At 45.3% G+C, this 17,613-nt stretch overlaps 1 protein-coding gene across 4 annotated transcripts in view; it reads left to right on the forward strand.

Moving 5' to 3' along the window:
• PLD1 (phospholipase D1) overlaps positions 1-17,613 on the forward strand; it is a 76,364-nt gene that overhangs the window by 26,111 nt on the left and 32,640 nt on the right. For all 4 annotated transcript variants that reach the window (XM_065073844.1, XM_065073845.1, XM_005512011.3 and 1 more), the window contains 10 exons: positions 2,794-2,979; positions 3,301-3,428; positions 3,712-3,857; positions 4,701-4,809; positions 6,389-6,454; positions 12,183-12,241; positions 12,771-12,863; positions 14,553-14,705; positions 15,546-15,695; positions 16,991-17,074. In XM_065073844.1, the coding sequence (XP_064929916.1) occupies positions 2,826-2,979; positions 3,301-3,428; positions 3,712-3,857; positions 4,701-4,809; positions 6,389-6,454; positions 12,183-12,241; positions 12,771-12,863; positions 14,553-14,705; positions 15,546-15,695; positions 16,991-17,074 (1,142 nt within the window). In that variant the 5' untranslated portion in view covers positions 2,794-2,825. The remainder of the gene's footprint in view (positions 1-2,793; positions 2,980-3,300; positions 3,429-3,711; positions 3,858-4,700; positions 4,810-6,388; positions 6,455-12,182; positions 12,242-12,770; positions 12,864-14,552; positions 14,706-15,545; positions 15,696-16,990; positions 17,075-17,613) is intronic.

The raw sequence follows: 17,613 nt of genomic DNA on the forward strand, positions 1-17,613 counted from the left end.
AGCACATACAGAGTGTGTTCGGGCTTGTTTTCTCTTTGACCAAGCAAACTTCTTCTTTTGGAAAGTTCATCAAGTTTCCATGAAGTAAGCACATCTCTTCAGGCTGAAAAAAAAAAAATTACGGACAGAAGAAATACAAAGCAAGGTGCTGCTTTATATCCTCTAGTCCTACAGCTATAGATTACCAAAAATTCTTTGCATGGAGTGCCGAACAGGAAATAAGATAGGATTTTATTGTATGTGTCGGTGCAGAGTGAGTAAGCGCTGCTGCCTGGTGTGGGTCACCTCTGGGCTCTGTGTCCCCTCTGCCACCCCTCAGGGTTATTTTGGAAAGCCTGGTGGGATGGCCTCCCTCTCAGGAGTGCTGTTAATTTATGCCTACTTTCTAGGGAGAAAATCAAACATCCAAAGCCAACCTATATCTGGTGGGATGACTTCACTGCTAGAACAACAACAAAAAAATGAACCTTAGGCTCTCCAAGTGATTGAAGTCCCCTGCAGTATGTTGTTAGTGATGGATAAAGTGTAAAGCTTCTGGCCATGAGAAATGGCTTTCCTTCCAGCTGTGGAGAGGAAGGTGTGGGGCAGTGATAACGCCAAATTCCTGCTGCAGGCAACACTGATGACTTCATTGTCCTGCCTTTCAGTGCATTCCTCTCTGTGAGGATTAAATTCCTTTTTTGCCCTCCCCAGGCAGAAGGGGAATGAGGTAGCTGGGGGGATACACGTGTGGGTTTGTATATTAATTATTCAGGTGAATATTTTGTAGCGACATGCCAGCCCAGCGACCCCTAATCTGGTCCTAAAGCCGTTCCCAGGCACCAGTGGAAGGTGGCAAAGCCACCAAGGCCCTTGGAGCCCTCGCTTCCATGATGAAGCTGTTGATTCTTCACTTACTTTGGTATCAGAGAGGAGATTGACCCAGCTTTTCTTGATTTTCTTGATTCAAGTCTGTGTGCAAATGGATTTTTTTTCCTTTTTTTTTTTTTTTTTGAAGGCAGCTGTTTTTAACATGGTTTTGAGCTTACATAATATCAGCCTTATGTAGTAATAAAATTATGTACTTGTTTCAAGAGGAAATGATAATAAAGACTGTTCTTTCAAAAGCAGCTAAACACATGAATTATTAAAGTGTTAAATTATTTCCAAATTACGGCATATCTCGCTCTTTCTATGGAGTTTACTCGAGAGGAATTGCAGTGTTCTTTGTAGAATTTAACGTCAGGAATGTTGCTTTCTTTTTTTTCTTTGACACAATGTAAGAGCTTCCATGAGTATAAATGGTGATCCTTGTGTTGGCTGCTGTAAAATGCTGTCGCTTTTTTCCATCTATATTTTTTCAGTGTAGCTGTCGAGCTGTGACATTTATTGCAGAGCAGAACAAAGATTGAAGGGACTTTTTATCAGGGAGATGCCCAGGAGCTGGAGCTTGGCTGGTTGCAGGGACCAGCAGCTGGGTCTGCAGCCCCGTGCTCAGTTGCAGAGCCTGGAGGAGGAAGAAGAACAAGTTTTGCAAATAAACACAAGTGCTGAAAGCTCGATTATTTTTCTTCTCTATTTTTTTTTTTCTTCTTCTTCCTTCTCTGTTTTTGTCCTGACTCAGACTCCTGGTGTGGATGGGGGTAAAGGTGGGAAGTGCCGTAGTCACCAGTGCGCAAACATGTCCAAGTGCCACTGCCTGATTGCTCTAATCCCCATCACAAAGTGGTAATGGGCTGGTCCCCGGCAGCCGCCTGGGCAGTATAATGGGTATGAGCTCCCTGGGAGTTTGTTTAAGGGGTAAGGACAAGCTGCAGTGTCCTCCCGTGTTGCTCTCGGTCTTTCTGTGGGACCCTGACCCCACGCTGCCCTGTGGGTGGGAGCCCTTCTGGCTGTGATTTATTTTTTTTTTTGATCCTGCTGGGAGGATGGAGCCATGGGAAAGAACAAGACACACAGATACCATGGTGATTGTGTAAGGTGCATAGAAACAGCGGAAATCTTAATAATGCCAGGAGTTTATATCACTAGTTAAATAAAAGTAAGAACACTTAACAAAAACACCTACTGATTTTTCTCAGTGAGCTTTTCATCTGTGCAGCCTAACCTGGGAATTAGGTTTAGGATTTGACCAGGCATCAATATAGTTTGTGCTTTTTCTAGTGCATTGTTGTTGTTACAGAGATAGCTGAAGTGACCAGGATAGTTGATGCTGAAGCTTCCTTGCTTTCCCTTTTGGAGTCGATATGCGAAGGTACTCCCAAGCTGCAGCCAACCCCCTGCAGGTTTTTATAGCTGGAAAGTGAAATATATTGTATTTTCAATCTCAAAGTACAACCGGAGCATATGAGTCCTGTGGTCACTGGCATTGGGGATATTTTCTTTATAGCCTGCAGCTACCTTTGCTTTTTTGCTGCTCCCGCTGCTCTGGGCTGTGCTTTACTGGAGCTGCAGGGCTGGGTGTTGAAATTTGTTTTACACTGACAGTAGCGAAACATTGTCCCAGGTTGCCCAGAGAGGTGGTGGGTGCCCCGTCCCTGGAGACATTCAAGGCCAGGCTGGACGGGGCTCTGAGCAACCTGATCTGGGTGAAGATGTCCCTGCTCATGGCAGGGGGGTTGGACCAGATGAGCTTTGAAGACCACTTCCAACTCAAACTGTTCTATGATTCTATGATGCGGATAGTTGGGATGAATGTGGGTGTGGGGCTGGAGGGAGGATGAGGCCACATGCTGCCAGGGGTTTCCCTTGGGCCTGCTGTGCTGAGGTGTTGCAGAAAGGAAGACGATAATCCTCCTCCTTCTTCCTCCCCAGCCCCCTGTGGCTCTGGCACACGGGTCCCTGAGATGTCCCTGAGAGCTGACAGCCATGCAGCTACGTCGTCGCTGAAGAAGATTGCTGCAGACATGAGCAACATCATCGAGAGCCTGGACACCAGGGAGCTCCACTTCGAGGGGGAGGAGGTCGACTCGGAGGTGCTAAATGACCCAAAAGGCGCTGGTGGGTTAGCACCCATATGTTCTCACCCCTGGATTTAGTAACAGATAATCTGTTGACAGGGTAAAATCTCAGCGGTTTTACCAAGCCCAGATGTTGGCCCTAAGTTTAGCACTAGGAGGCATTACTCTTGGCACTTGAGCTCTTGCAAGTCAAGTCCCTTCTGTCATTAAGCTCTCTTAAATAAAACCTGGTATATTTTAGTGGAATTAATAGTGCTGTGTAAATGCTCTTATGCTGAAGTATGGCAACTATCTGCTGGCTTTCTTGCGCTCCTTGATGGTTACAAGATTGTTGAGCTAATGGGGTTTGTGGTCCTTCCAGTGTCCATTCCCTTCTCTGCCATCTATCACACCCGGGGCTTCAAAGAGCCGGGCACGCAGGCGTACCTCACGGGATGTCCTGTTCGAGTGCGTGTGTTGGAAGTGGAACGCTTTACTTCCACGAAGAAGGTCAGAATTTCCAGAATTTTAATTTAATTTATGTAGAACTGTATTAAAATACTTCTTGTGTGTTAATTTTGCATGTACTTGTTTGTGGGCTAAGGAAGCAGGAATGCCTGTGTCTCAGAAAAATGCTCAAGAGGTTTTCTGTCTGTTTGTAAAACCTAATAAGGAAGAACAAGAAATTATGAGACAGAGTGATCCTTAAGTAAACTTGGATGAGGGCTTTTTAGATGAGCAGCTGCAGGAAGATGACTTATTTCAGCCCTTGTGGTGGTATTCTCCTTTGCAGGTACCAAGCCCCAACGTTTACACCATCGAGCTGACCCATGGAGAGTTCACATGGCAGGTGAAAAGGAAGTTCAAGCACTTCCAGGAGTTTCACAGGGAGCTGCTGAGGTACAAAGCCTTCGTGCGCATCCCTATCCCCACCAGGAGGTGAGTGTCCAGCCTTGCAGACGTGCTGGGCTTTGGGAGGATGTGATAATCTTTTCTCTTTTAACAATGTATTGGTTTGGCTTCACTGATCCTATTTACTTTGCTGTAAGGAGAAGGCAGCAGAGTTTAGTCTCTGCAAATATTTAGCAGCTATAGTAAAGATATGTAATCTCTACGTATTTAACATTTATAAGTGGTGCAAGCGTCTCTGCTGACCTGGAAAGCACTTTGGGTCCCAGGTCATCAGCTTTTGAGCTGAATTTGCCTTGAACTTGGGAAAGGGTTATGCTAATGGAAATTGTTGGTGCTTTACAGCTTTCTGCTGGCATGGGGTGGATGTGGGAGGTTTGGGGCTCCCCAGCATGGTTGTCAGCCCTACCTGGGCTGGCCTTGGTGTTCAGGAGGCTGGAAGAGTAAGGGGAGCCACAGGAAGAGACATGATGTGGGTCGGCAAGAGCATCCTGCTGTGGGGAATGTGGGAAGAGGATGCAGGGAAAGGTGAAATTATGAGGGGTTAAGGGCTGGGGGAACGTAGTGCTCTAAAACTAGGGTTTGGGTTCCCTTTCCTTAAAAGGGTAAAAGGACACACAGAACAAAATTCAAACTGAGAACTCAGATATTTCTCTGTATTTTCATTTGTGTGCCAGTTGGAGCATACTGGCTTCTTTTAAATGAATCCTTGTTTCCCTTTTTTTTTTTTTTTTTGCTTTCCTGCCCACCTATCTCTCAGTTTTTAAGAGTTTGGATGGGGAAAAATAAAAGCATCACAGAAGGGTTACATATTGAGGCACGCACACACTTGCAGCACTGGGACTTGATGCTGAGGTTTGTTTTTCGTTCCAGTCACACAGTGAGAAGACAATCCATCAAAAGGGGAGAACCAAGGCAGATGCCGAGCCTGCCACACACGGCGGAGAGCACGGTGCGGGAGGAACACTTCTCAAGCAGGAGGGTAAGCGCCCGGCTTGGTCTTTGGGGGGCAGAGGGACACTATGGGGGCTCCTGAGGTGCAGAGATGCCAGGCAGGTTGTTTGCGAAGCCACACACTGTCAAAGCCCTTATTTTATTACCATTAAAGCCTATTGCTTGACAAACTTAGACTTTAACAAGTCCAGCTTTAACACCAAATTCTTCTCTATGCCAAGGGGAGGATGCTGCTCCCGGGGTTCGTACACGTGAAATTTCCTCTTGCAGTTGAGGAAAACCATGATGCTCAGAGTGACAGTTTCCCTCCTCCCGCCTGCTCCAATTTAAAGATAGAAGAGGCAATTTGCAGAGTCAAGTTACGTGATGGGGGCAGCCCCGTGGCCGTCAAAATCCGAGAGATTTCAGTCCCGTTCTCCTCTGAAAGAGGAGATGACAGTCAGGCTCTTGATGCTGAAACGGCTAATTTTAGTCGAGGCACACGTGTTCTGTGTAACTTCATCAGATGTTAACAGATGGACCCTTCTATGAAGAGGGTGGGTGTCTTCATACCTCTTCATTGCAGCTTTGCTGTTTGGGAAAAAAAAATGTAAGTTTGTTCACCCTGTGCTTATCATTCTCCTTCTGCTAATTGCTCATTCCCTGGGCTTTCTGCTGCTGAAGGCTCAACTCCCAGAAGGTTGTGTCTCGTGGCTGTGCGGTGCAGATAACCCTCCCTGCCATGCATGGCTTCACTGCTGTGCAGGAAGTTTCAGGAGAGACATGTTCATTTAAAAGAGGAAGAAAAATGTTTTCTAGATCCTTTTTTTCCCTTTTTTTCTCTTGGTTTCCTTTGTGAGAATCCCACAGCTTTCACCATGGGGATGTATACCCTGCTGCCCAGGTGGTTATCTCAGTGCTCTGATGCTGGTGCGGAGAAGGACGAAGGTCCCAATGAAATTTGTTACTTCTTTTTTTTTTTTTCTGCCACTGTGTCCTGTGTGCCCAATTTCCCATGCCCAAACAACTTAATCTCTTCTTTGGCTGGTTACCATGAGAATGGGAAGAGAGTATCTCTCCTGGCTGGGGAGGACAGGCTCTCCAGTGGCTGGTGGCCCAGCAGCCACTGCCCTCCCCGTGGCTTTGGGACAGGGCAGCGTGGTCATCATGCCCCCCACCCCGTGAACCTGGTGTTTTGGTTAAATAGGTTCTCTCAGTTGCATCCAAGGCTGTATTTTCTCACAAAGCAAATTTGTGTGGGTCAGAAACAGCAGAGGCTGGTGTGGTATTCAGAATTGTTCTGAAACTTGGGCTTGGTCAAGAAAATCGACCTCTAAAATGACAGTGCCAAGCAACAGGTCTGCTGGTGGAAGATACAAACACAGATCTGTGAACAGTAAACAGCCTGTGATCCAACTGTGTGCTGCCGAGCTATAATCTTCCCTGAGCACATAATAGTGTATTTATTTATACATTCAAGCTGAAAAGTGTCTGATTTCTTGATTGCTTCTTAATGCCACACAGTTGGATTGTGGTTGGGTTTTTTTGTTTGTTTTATGTGTTTTTTGTTTGTGTTTTTTCTTGAAAATTCCTGCATCTTATCTAAAGTTTCAATGATTTCATTGTAGAAACAACTGGAAGACTACTTGACAAAGATCCTTAAAATGCCAATGTACAGGAACTACCATGGAACAGTAAGTAGAAATTAGTTTGCTTGAATGCCTAAAGAATACTCGCTTTACAAATGTTGAATTTATTGGAAGAAGACATGCAGCTTATATCAGAAACATTTTACAGCTGTTTTGCAAGTGCTTTGGCTTAGCTGATTTCTCTAACATGGATGTAATATGATTAAAACAAGAGAAAGTGAATGGCTCGCTCCTAGAGGTCACAAGTGATAGGAAGAGACAAAATGGCCTCAGAGTTGAACCACGGGAGGGTTAGATTGGATAGTAGGAATAATTTATTTATGGAAAGGTTTGTTGGGCATTGGAACAGGCTGCCCAGGGAAGTGGTGGAGTCACCATCCCTGGAAGTAGTTAAAAGATGTGTAGATTAGGTTCTTAGGGACATAGGTTAGAGGTGGACTTGGCAGTGTTGGGTTAGTGGTCGGATTCAGTGATCTTAAAGGCCTTTTCCAACGTAGTTGATTCTACAATTCCATGATCTGGTGTTGGCCAGCATGTTTTGGATTGGCCAGCATGCTTTGAGTTGCAAGAATTCTTCAGATCTGGGCTGAGAGGAGCTGTGGTTCTTAGAGTGCTTCTTTTGGGGACAGGCTGTAGAGCTTAAGTCCAGTGCAGCCAAGAGCTGTGTTAGTTTGCACGTGAAACATGTGCAAATCTTTTGTTCTAAAGGCAAGACTGGGATAACTTGGCAATTTTGATCAGTAGCATATGCAAGGCGGGGGAGTTATTTTACAGTGCAGTTCCGTCTTGTCGCTGTTAGGCAGGCGTTGCTTTTTTCAATTATTTTGGAGAATTTCTGCCTGTGTAAGAATGTGGGTGATCTTTTGACCAGGCTGTGGTTCAGGCCAGGCTGCCGTGGTGGGGGCTGCGTGGCAGTCAGTCCTGCCTTGCCCGGGCAGCTGTGGGGTGTCACCTCCTCCTATGCTGAATTGCCCTTCTGTCCCCAGCCCCTGGAGCCAGATGTCACTTTGCACATACATTCTCAGTTTATTGTTGGCTTTCACTGGTTTTGACTGCAGCAAAGCATTCAGTGAGGACTTCGCTGCTAATGGTGTCATCGCAGCAGGTCTCACAGCCTGGAAGGAAGCACAGGGAGAAAAATGTTTCCTTTAAGAAACCCCCCCAAAACAACCCTTACCATTCTCAGACTAGAGACTAAAGTGAAGATTTCTGTCTTCTTCCTTGGAACTGCGTTTGTCCTCCTTAGAACAAAATGAGGGCATTGTTCTTCCTGTGGTTGAGAAGTCTTTTTTGCCTTGGCACTGACAAATGTTATAGCTGGCTTAATCTTGGAGCACATTTTGACTCCCGTGTGTTCTTGTCATCAAATCTGTGACCAGGGTGTTTTTTAAAATTCTAAATTCCTTGTAAAGTCAGACATGGAGCTTCAGTGCCAAGCTGTGACCTGCCTGGTGTGTAACCCTTGGTCCTTATGAAGACCCTGCTTGGGTCAATCACATCTCCCTGGAGACATTTTTGCATCCAATATGCACAATTAAATTAATTAACTTTTTGTTTCTTTTGTTTTGCATTTGTGGTTAATTTATTATTCGTCAGTAAGAGGATCACTGCTTTCTATGCTGTCTTGAGGATGTACTGTGCACTTGGAGAATCAAGCCTGCAAGTCAAGCTTATAGTGGCTTTGCAGACCTGAAAGTCCCTGGTGGGTTGAAGATCAGGTTCATGGTGACCACATGGCATTGTAGAGGTTGTACATCCTCTAGCCTTTCTAGGTGATGTTCCTGCAGGCTGTGGAAATAAATCTGCTGAAGCATCATCATTAATAGATGTGCCAAGTGTCCCTTGCTTTGACCAGGTTGTTCTGAATTACAAAATTTACAGCCTTATCACATTTCCCTGAATTTCTCAGCATTGATTGTAACAGAGCATTTTGTGCGCAGTTCACAAATAATTTGGTAGGTGCATTGTATTTCGTGATCAGAACCCAGACTTTGTAGCTATTCATTTTTTTTCTTTTTGGCTATGTGGATTGTGCTTAAACGTCTCATCTTCTAGTCCTTTCCAAAACCTTTTTATAGTACTGCTAGGGGGAAGTGCTTCAAGACAATTACCATTAAAATTAATGTTGTGGGAATCTCAGTGTGTTAATATTCCATGTATTTTGCTGGGAAATGGAAATTGGAGGAATATAGCCTAAATACGTTAGGAAATCGGGCCTGTGGGCTTGATTGTATTCCATTTAAAAACTTTATTAATTGTACGTTTGCATCGGTTTTTGTGTGACCTGCAATAATTGAAACATGCTTAAGCAAAATAAAAAAGAAGATTTAGTTGAACCAGAGTGCATGTCTCTAGTATTTTGCATGAGCTTTAGTGACTGTAAAACCTCGTTTTAAGTGAAAGCAGTACAATATAAGAACAGCTTGGATACATGAGAGTGGCTGCTGTTTTACCTCTGGTATGGCTTTGGATCTACAGACCGTTGCAAAGGTCCCTGCCCAACCCTTCAATGTTTTTAGTTATTGCGCTTGAGCTTTAGCACATTTAATATTTTTTAAAATTTGAGTTCAGTATAAGCGAATTTTATGTGTAAAAAATGGTTGGCATCTTGTTGCTGAACGATATTATTCTGAACAGTGGTGTCATTTCATTTTATTGCTAGCCACAGCTGCTAATCAACTCTAAGAGTTTTTTAACCCACTAAATTAAAAACAAGAATCAAAATGAAAACACAGGGTGGAGCTGCTGAATTCTTTCTGAAATGCAGATGCCGCGTGAAATTTTTGCTTACGTAAATCACGCGTGCTCAACATAGCTGGCAGAATGGAATGGCTTAAAGCCATGGCTCGTGCACCTTGCAGCTGGTTCTCCACCTTTCATAGCTTGTCTTTCTGCAGTTGATCGCTCCAGTCTGGTTTATTTTTTTTTTTCCTTTTTATTGCTACAACAGTGTTATTGAAACTGCATTCTCTAGGCCTGTATCTCATACTGAAAATATTCTGCTGCAGATCGCTGTGAAACCAGAGCAGGATGCCTCCTCCCCAGGGAGGCAGCTGGGCAGCGCAGGAATTCAGATGTGAGGGAGATGAAAGCACATCGCTGCTCTGCCTTCCCCTCTCGCTGCTTCTGTGAACGACGAGCACCTCGGGTGAAAGGCACTGTAACAGTAAAAATAGCTAATGCAGCAATAATCGTCATAATAAATCATTCAATCAGATATTTTCCATTGCACTGAGGAATTTCACTTGTAACTGCTGGGTTTTTTTAATTTTTTTTTGGTTACAAAACAAAGCTCCTAATTGGAGCTGCTTGATCAACATGTTGGATGGGCTCCTGTCACTGTCATTGCCATTTCAAGGACTCCTTGGCTGAAGAGCAGGTTACTGTGCTGCCAGACAAGCTTTCTTTAATTTTTATGGAGTAGTAGTTCTATTTTTGCAAGTAATTTTTTCCCCCTCTTTTTTTTCTTTTTGCTTCTTTGAGGACAGTTATTTCTCTGCATACAGTGCTCCTCAAATTGCTGCCAGCTTTCTGGTTGCAGGCAACATTTTCAAAGGGTTTTGACATTTGTATGTGGGTTTTTTTGTGCGCCCACTGTGAGAGAGATGTCTGGGTTTCTGGTTTGTCTGGTGGGGTATGCCAGCTGTTTTCTGAAGAAATGAAAATGGGATCCAGGGCAAAGAAATGGCCTGAGACTTCACTGAGACCTCTGAGAAGAGCTTGTGAGATACTCTGGGGTTTCGGATGCTCTGAGTGTCACTGCAGAAACAGCTGAAACATTCGTAGGTCACGGCTGGTGCTTTTCCAGAACATGCAGTGATAGTGAGATTGTTAGTAACAGCATGGAAGAGCTCGCCCTAGCCACTTTCTGAAAACTGGCTGAAATCACCCAGAAATGGGGGCATTCCATTTGTGTCTACTGAATAGAGGTTATGTTATGTCCTTGAGTTACCTGGGGGAGAACAACAGATTCTTTGTTCTTCTCTGTGGCCTTATTGGTGTGAGCAGTTTGGGAAGGAGAAGCAGAGTGTGAGGAGGATGAGGAAGGATCTTCTTTCCTACTGCTGCTTCTGTGGGGCAGAATTGGTGGTGTTGGGAAGGGAGCCTGAGCTCGACCCATCATAACTTCAAGACAGACTTTTGGTCCAAATTTACTGGTATTCTTTTACGTTACATTAGGGTGGTGGAGCACTGGAACAGGCTCCTCAGGGAGGTAGTCACAGCCTGGGACTGTTCAAGATACTGGACAATGCCCTCAGACACATGGTGTGAACTGTGGAGTTGCCATGTACAGGGACAGGAGCTGGATTCGATGATCCCTGTGGGTCCCTTCCAACTCAGGACATTCTGTGATTTAGTATTTGAGAATATCTCTGAGACTTATGGGTCCACCCATGTAATGCCTGTGCAAAATCAGATTTTACCCATGAGAACCCTGAGGTTGGTTTGCCAAAGACCAGGTGACATTGGCCACCTTGGAGGAGAGCCCTTCCTTGGGTGCTGGCACCTGGGCTGCTGTGAGGCACTGCTGGGCATGGCCTGAAGCCAGCCCTGAGGTTGTCCCATGTCCCAGCTGTGGTCAGGAACGTGGGTTGAGTCCTGGGCTTCGGTCCCAGCTGGCCTCATTGCCAAAATGTGTGGTGAGAGGGTTGCTTCTGGCTTGTAGCCTGACTGAAGGGACAAGCAGCTCCTGTCCTGAGCGCCTTTCTGAACTTGCACAATTTTATGCGAGAATTGAGTTAAAAGTGCCTGGGTGCAGACAAGCCTCCACCGTGCAAGGCAGTTCCCTCTCAGAGCTGCCGCCGCCCCAGACCTGTCCTCCACGGGATGCCCAGGGCAGGAGTTTCTGCTTCCTAATGGGGCCCAGGGCTAATAACCACCAGACTGTCAGGAATGTCCTGCTGTGCCAAGAAAAGCCTGCTCAGTTGAAATCGCCTGGTGTCCTATTTTTAGAGGTTAATGTAATTGTGCTGTGCTTTCTCACTGGCTTTGCTTGTTGGTATGTTCCTCTGCAACCTCCGCTGAAGCAGGAGTTGCCGCGGTGAGACAGGTTGCTTCAATTTCAGATTTGCTGGTAAACCTGGTAGTACAGCGTGTGGGTGCCCCAGGATGTGCCAGCTCTGAAGACCAGCAGAAGTCATGGGGAATGTGTTTGAACTTTCCTTCTCCTGCCCCCGCTGTGACTTTTTGGCTCCTGGGGCTAGGTGGGGCCATGGCCTGTGTACAGCGCTGAGCAGGGGTGACCTGCCATGATGATCTTGGAGGATGCATGTGGGTTGTGAGGGGCTGAACCCCCATGTGGTGTGTGGCCATGGGGTAGAGGACTCAAAGGGAATGGGGTTCTCTCAGCCCTGCATGTGTGTGCTCATTCCCTTTCAGCCTTTCTATGGGGGTCACTGGAGAAACAAGAGGACTCGGGTAACCAGCCAGGTTCACTCAGGCCCCCAAACAGCATCAAACTCGAGTCCTTGTTTCAGCCAGTAATCCAGGAGGGAGGACACCAGTGGGTCCCTGTGATACATTTGATCTTGATTGTCCTGGCTGCCTGAAATGTGTTTTCCAGAGTACATTTAAAATAAACCAATAAGTAAAAAAAAAAAACCCACAACCAAACTACTTTTTTTAGTTGTCTTGATGATGTTTAGGTGATGGTGGGTAGCTTCTGCTTAGGATCTTTTATAGGTTCTATCTTTATGACATTATTTTGATGAAGCAAAATCTTTTGTGGATTTCAGAGTATGAAAGATGGGGGAATTTTTTTCTCTTTCCCCAGATGGAGTTCATTGGAGTAAGCCAGCTGTCATTCATCCATGACCTGGGACCAAAGGGCATGTGAGTCATGAGCTGTCTCTTTGTCAGTTATAGTTCACAAAGAGCAGGGCCTTTTAAATAAATATTGTTCAAATTGATAGTTTTCCTTTCTTGCAAATAACTGACTGGGGAAATATTTTGCCATCCGGATAGAAAATATTATTAATGTTGAGACAGAAATGCTACAGCTTTGAGAAACAGTTTTGAGGGGGCTGCTGTGTGAGACATGGGCTGCAGCTCACAGACTGGCTCATGGGGTTTCTCCACTTCTCTCCCTGAAATGTCTTGACCTGCTTGTTCTCATGCTTGTGCTATAAAACAGGGCCCTGCACTCCTTAAATCTGCATGATATCCTTTTGTAGTGTTATTTTTGCCCTGTTTCCAGCTTTCAGGGCAGTGGTACAGAGGCTGCTCAGGCACACGTGGAGGCAGGAGAAGCCATCCCTGGGACCAGGGGCTGAGGGTTCATCAGGGATCCTCCACCTGAGAGCTCTCCTGCGGCTCCAGGAGAGCCGTGCTGCCCCTCCTGACCATGTTTCTGTCCTTGCAGAGAAGGGTTGATCATGAAGCGCTCTGGGGGCCACCGCATCCCTGGCCTGAACTGCTGTGGCCAAGGAAGGATGTGCTACCGATGGTCCAAGAGGTACTGCTGGGATGGGGAAAGGTGGCGATGCTTTGTGCTCCTCGGTCACACATACAAAAATCCTCATTTGTCTTTTTCACCCCAGAAGTCTGCAAGAGAGATTCTTGTGTGTGTTTGTTTGTTTGTGTTTGGTTTTGTTTTGTTTTGTTTTTACAAAAGCCATGGATTTTCAAATCAAAAGGGTCTGGAGGATATTCTCTCCTGATCCTTCTCTGTGGAGGATGGTGTGTGTTTGTTTTGTTTTTTTTTTTTCTCTTGCTTTGGAGTTCATAGAAGGGATGTGTTGCTCCAGAGGAAAACTGGGATTTCCTACAGCACTGAGCTGGCAGAAATGGCATTAATCCCCTGGTCTGCGCCCAGCTTTCCCTGCTGCGGGAGCGCCCAGGGAGCTTCGTGACTTTTGGGAGAGGACACAGCTGGTGACACTGCCCAGGCCAGGCTTTAGCTGCATTTTCTGAGCTTCCTTTCTTCAATTGACAAAAAGAAGCAGATTTTCCCTTAGAGCGTGAAAAGGGGATGGAAGTGTTTGAGTGGGATTGTGTGCAGAGTGACACAAGAGGGCACCGAATCCCTGCCATGGTCTGCCAGGACTGACAGCCTGTGCATCAATAAATACATAAATAACGAAATATTTCACAACGAGGGTTATTTAAGTGGGGGATTTTAGGGCATGGAGAGCTACCTGGGAAAACCGGAAAGGCAAATGCTTGGAAATGTACTTTGTGGGGATGTTTGGAGTGAAATCATGGGCCAAATGCAGAGGGGGAAGTTACTTTAGCACCAAATGAGAGGTGATGCTGGGATAACTTTTTCAGAGCCCTGAAAGCAAAGGAAAAAATATGGGATCTGGAAGTAGATGAGGAGCTGAGGCTGTTACTAAAGATACAAGGAAGAACAGATTTTTGTGGTATTTTCTGTTGCTTTGTGTGTTTCTGAGTGTGCAGAAGAATGAGGCGAAGGTCTGGTGGTGGAGACCTGTGTGGGACAGAGGGGGCTGGTTACCCCAGCTACGCCGCAGGGGGAGAAAAAATTAGAAATGCCATTCACAGTAAAATGTGTGTTGTTTGTTTTTTCTTTTTTTTTTCCCAGAGTTGCTTTCAGGCTACGGTATTTAAGTAAAACCTGCTGGTCATCTCTCATCATGTGTTTCTAACAGGGTGCCTGTTGCTTGGCAATAAAAGCTTTCTCATTTATATATTTTGATAGGAGTTAAAGTGATCCTAGCATCATAAATAACGTTACAAATGTCAAGTAATTCTCTTATTGCCTCTGCATAGCATACAAGCTGAATAAAAATAAGAATCTTTGTTGCACCTTGCCCAGTGCTGGAGCCCCTGGCTGGGAGGTTTGTGAGCAGGGAGGGTCTCACTGATTTTGTTAGACAGAAAACCACATATTTTCAAAGACTGCTGTACAAAGGAGTCATGCAAATAACTCTGAAAGTTTTATATTGAATCCAAACTCATTACCCAGGTTCATAAAATAGGCACACTTTTGCTCAAGAAAACCGTACACTGGACTAGCACCTGAAAAGAAATTTTGACTTAGTTGATTTCTTCCCTTTCCCTGATGAATGATTTGCACTTGTTTTGAAGGAAACACCTTTACACTTCATTAGTTTTTCATAGCTCATGTGTTGAAGAGCAGCATGGGGGAACCACAAGTGACCTGGTTGCTGTGCCCGTACAGGTGGCTGGTGGTGAAGGACTCTTTCCTGCTCTACATGAAGCCAGACTCAGGGGCCATCGCCTTTGTCCTGCTGGTAGATAAGGAATTCAACATTAAAATAGGCCAGAAAGAAACAGAAACTAAATACGGGTTGCAGATCGACAATCTCTCTAGGTAAGAAATAGAGTCTTTGTTTTGACGTTTTCTTTTTTTTTTTTTTTTTCCCCCCTTTGCTTTTGCGTTTTTAAGGAAGAATTGATGCTTTGCTCTGGGAGGGCTTAACAAGGTGTGGGAGCTGCCGTGGAGCAGCTGCTGGTGTGTTTATACCTGCTGGGGATTTGGCCCGTAAAGCTAATTGTTTCCGATGTCTTAATGAGGCATTTGGAGCCTCAGCTGCTGTTTGTCCATCCCTGCGGTTCTTGCTCAGGCCTGGGGGTACAGTGAACGCTGGGTTGTGTGGTCTGTTTTTGCAGTGGTTGCTCACAGTAATTTTCTAGGCACTCTGTTCCTCTGTGCTGCAAGCAGGGACACATTCCTCTGCATCCCAATTGGAGTATTAGAATAGAATCATAGAATAGTTTGAGTTGGAAGGGACCTTCAAAGGTCATCTAGTCCAACCTCCCTGTTACCCAAAAGATATACTAGTTGGGATAAAGAGGTATTTAATATTTTTATGGTAGCATACAGTATAAATTCATCTTTTGAAAAATATATCATAAACTAGGTCCAACTCTTCTCCAAGTTAAGCTGATGCTCTTAGTTTAAATCTGGTGGATTGGTGGATTTTTTTTTTATACTCAGCAGAGCAACACTGTGGTAGTCACTTGGATCAGTTCAGTGCTGATTTATTCTTGTGCAGACAAAACAGCAAAGACCTTTGCTATTCCTTACTTCTTGCTTAAATAAAACATGACTGACAGAGGTGTATTCATCAACGTGAGCAGACAGCGAGGAGCAGCCCAATTAAATGTGCACAGCTTCAGCATCCTGCCTCACACACCTTCTGTTTTACAGGTCGCTGATTTTGAAGTGTAACAGCTACAGACATGCCCAGTGGTGGAGACAGGGCATCGACGAGTTCGTTCAGAAGCACGGCAAGGCCTTCCTCAAGGAGCATCGCTTCGGCTCCTACGCAGCTGTGCAGGAGAACACGCTGGCCAAGTGGTGAGGACCATGTCACAGTGTCCTGGGTGCTGTCACCTGCTGTGGTGATAGCACACGCCTGCCTGCGTTAGCCCAGGTCTGATGGACAGAGCTGGTTGCGTTTGGTAGCTGTAAAGATTGATGATAATTAGACAAGTTGCAAAAAATGAGACTTTCTTCACTAAGAACAGAATAGCAGTACTGTTGACAGGAGTGCTTTGATCCTTTGCATCACAGCTAATAGCATTCTGAAACATCAGGTTTCATTTGAATTTGAGCATGTTTGGTATTTATTATTGTAAAGATAAAAATTATGTTTTGATGCACATTTAATTGAAAGGATGCTTATGAGTTAAAAACAGAAATACTCTTTCACAAAGACATTCCTGGCTTCAATTTTACCCCAGTTTCTGATTCTGGAAACACTGTTTCTGAAGGGTTTAGGTCTTTGGGCTCTGGGTTTTAAGGCCATGTAAAGGCAGATGCTATTGAAAACTTTTGCCTGTTTGGCTGCTCCCTTGTCTATTGCTCCCTCCTGGAGCAGCTGTGCTGCAGCCTGTCCTGCCTGCGCTCCTCTGCAGCTGATGGTCTGGTCACGTCCTTCATGCTCTGAAATGCAAGATATGTCCTGCTCACAGCATTTGCAAGGCTAATTCTCATCCTGTAGTGAAGTATTGCCCTTCCAGGCAGCACGGATGTGTTCAGATGGAAATGTCACTCATCTGATTGAGGAGCAGCATCAGATTCAGGCCTTGCAGATTGGCTTTGCAATGAAAGAGAATCAGCAAATGCAAATTTGGGTATTGTCTGAGAGTGACTGGTCTTTATACATACAGCATTCCCATGAGAAATCCTCCAACAAATCCTCTTGTCTGTTGTGTAACCTAATTGCACTAAGGCATTCCCGGAAGCGCCTCAAAAAAATTGCTTCTAGCTGGAACCAAACCCTCATATTGCTCTCACTGCAGCTTCTGCCCTGCAGCAATCGCTGCCCAAATAATTGCCATAAATCAAGGCAAACACCACTCTGCCATCCTTTCCTGAGACTCAAACCTAGCTTGCACATCAAGCAAAACCCGAGAACATTGCGTGTGGTTGGCAGAAGTACAAAGTGGCACTTAATAATCTCTTATTGTGCTATTTCATTAAGCTACTCGTAGCAGCATGAAATTCTCCCTAATTCTCAAAATTAGGTTTGCGTTTTAGAAGATGATGTAAATGTCATTTAACACAGAACCTTGTCGGTCTTCAGCTACGGGCTTTATTTAATGAAGGAGAAGGAAACCTAAATCTTTGCGCTGTGTTTGCTTTTACAGGTATGTCAATGCTAAGTGGTACTTTGAAGACGTCGCAAATGCCATGGAAGCTGCGAAGGAGGAAATTTTCATCACAGATTGGTGGTGCGTACTTAGATATTTGGATGTTGACCAAGCATCTCTCTCAGGACGTTCCCGACAATGCGACACTGTTGGGAGGCCCTACGGCATGGCAGCGAGCCGTGTGGCCAGATGGTTTGGCAGCACACCCAAACATCTCCTTGTTTTGTATTCAAAGGCCTTTTCAGGAGGGCTGGCAGCAAAAGCGCATGCTTGAAATCAACAGCTTAGTTGTCTCCTTCCATGGAAAGGCCTGAAATGGCACAAAGGCACCACCTGAATTAAAAATGTTATGGCTTGTGGTGCAAGTCAGGAGTGTAAATCACTGCAAATCCAAGAGATAAGAATGTTTTTTGGTGTATAAGGGAACATGGATACTCAAACAGCTCTGACAGTGCTCTTCCCATGTGATTTTGCCTGGGACCATCCTTTCAGCTCCTCCTCAGTGTTCTGGGAAGTCTCGTGCCAGTGATGAGAGCATCTTGGGGGGTGTGATTTTGACCTGCCAGACAATGGAGGGGGAGTTTTGTCATCCCTTCCCTGAGCTGTGTGGCTGCTGACAG

Source organism: Columba livia, chromosome 9 (genome assembly GCF_036013475.1).
Source record: "Columba livia isolate bColLiv1 breed racing homer chromosome 9, bColLiv1.pat.W.v2, whole genome shotgun sequence".
NCBI lineage: Eukaryota > Metazoa > Chordata > Aves > Columbiformes > Columbidae > Columba > Columba livia.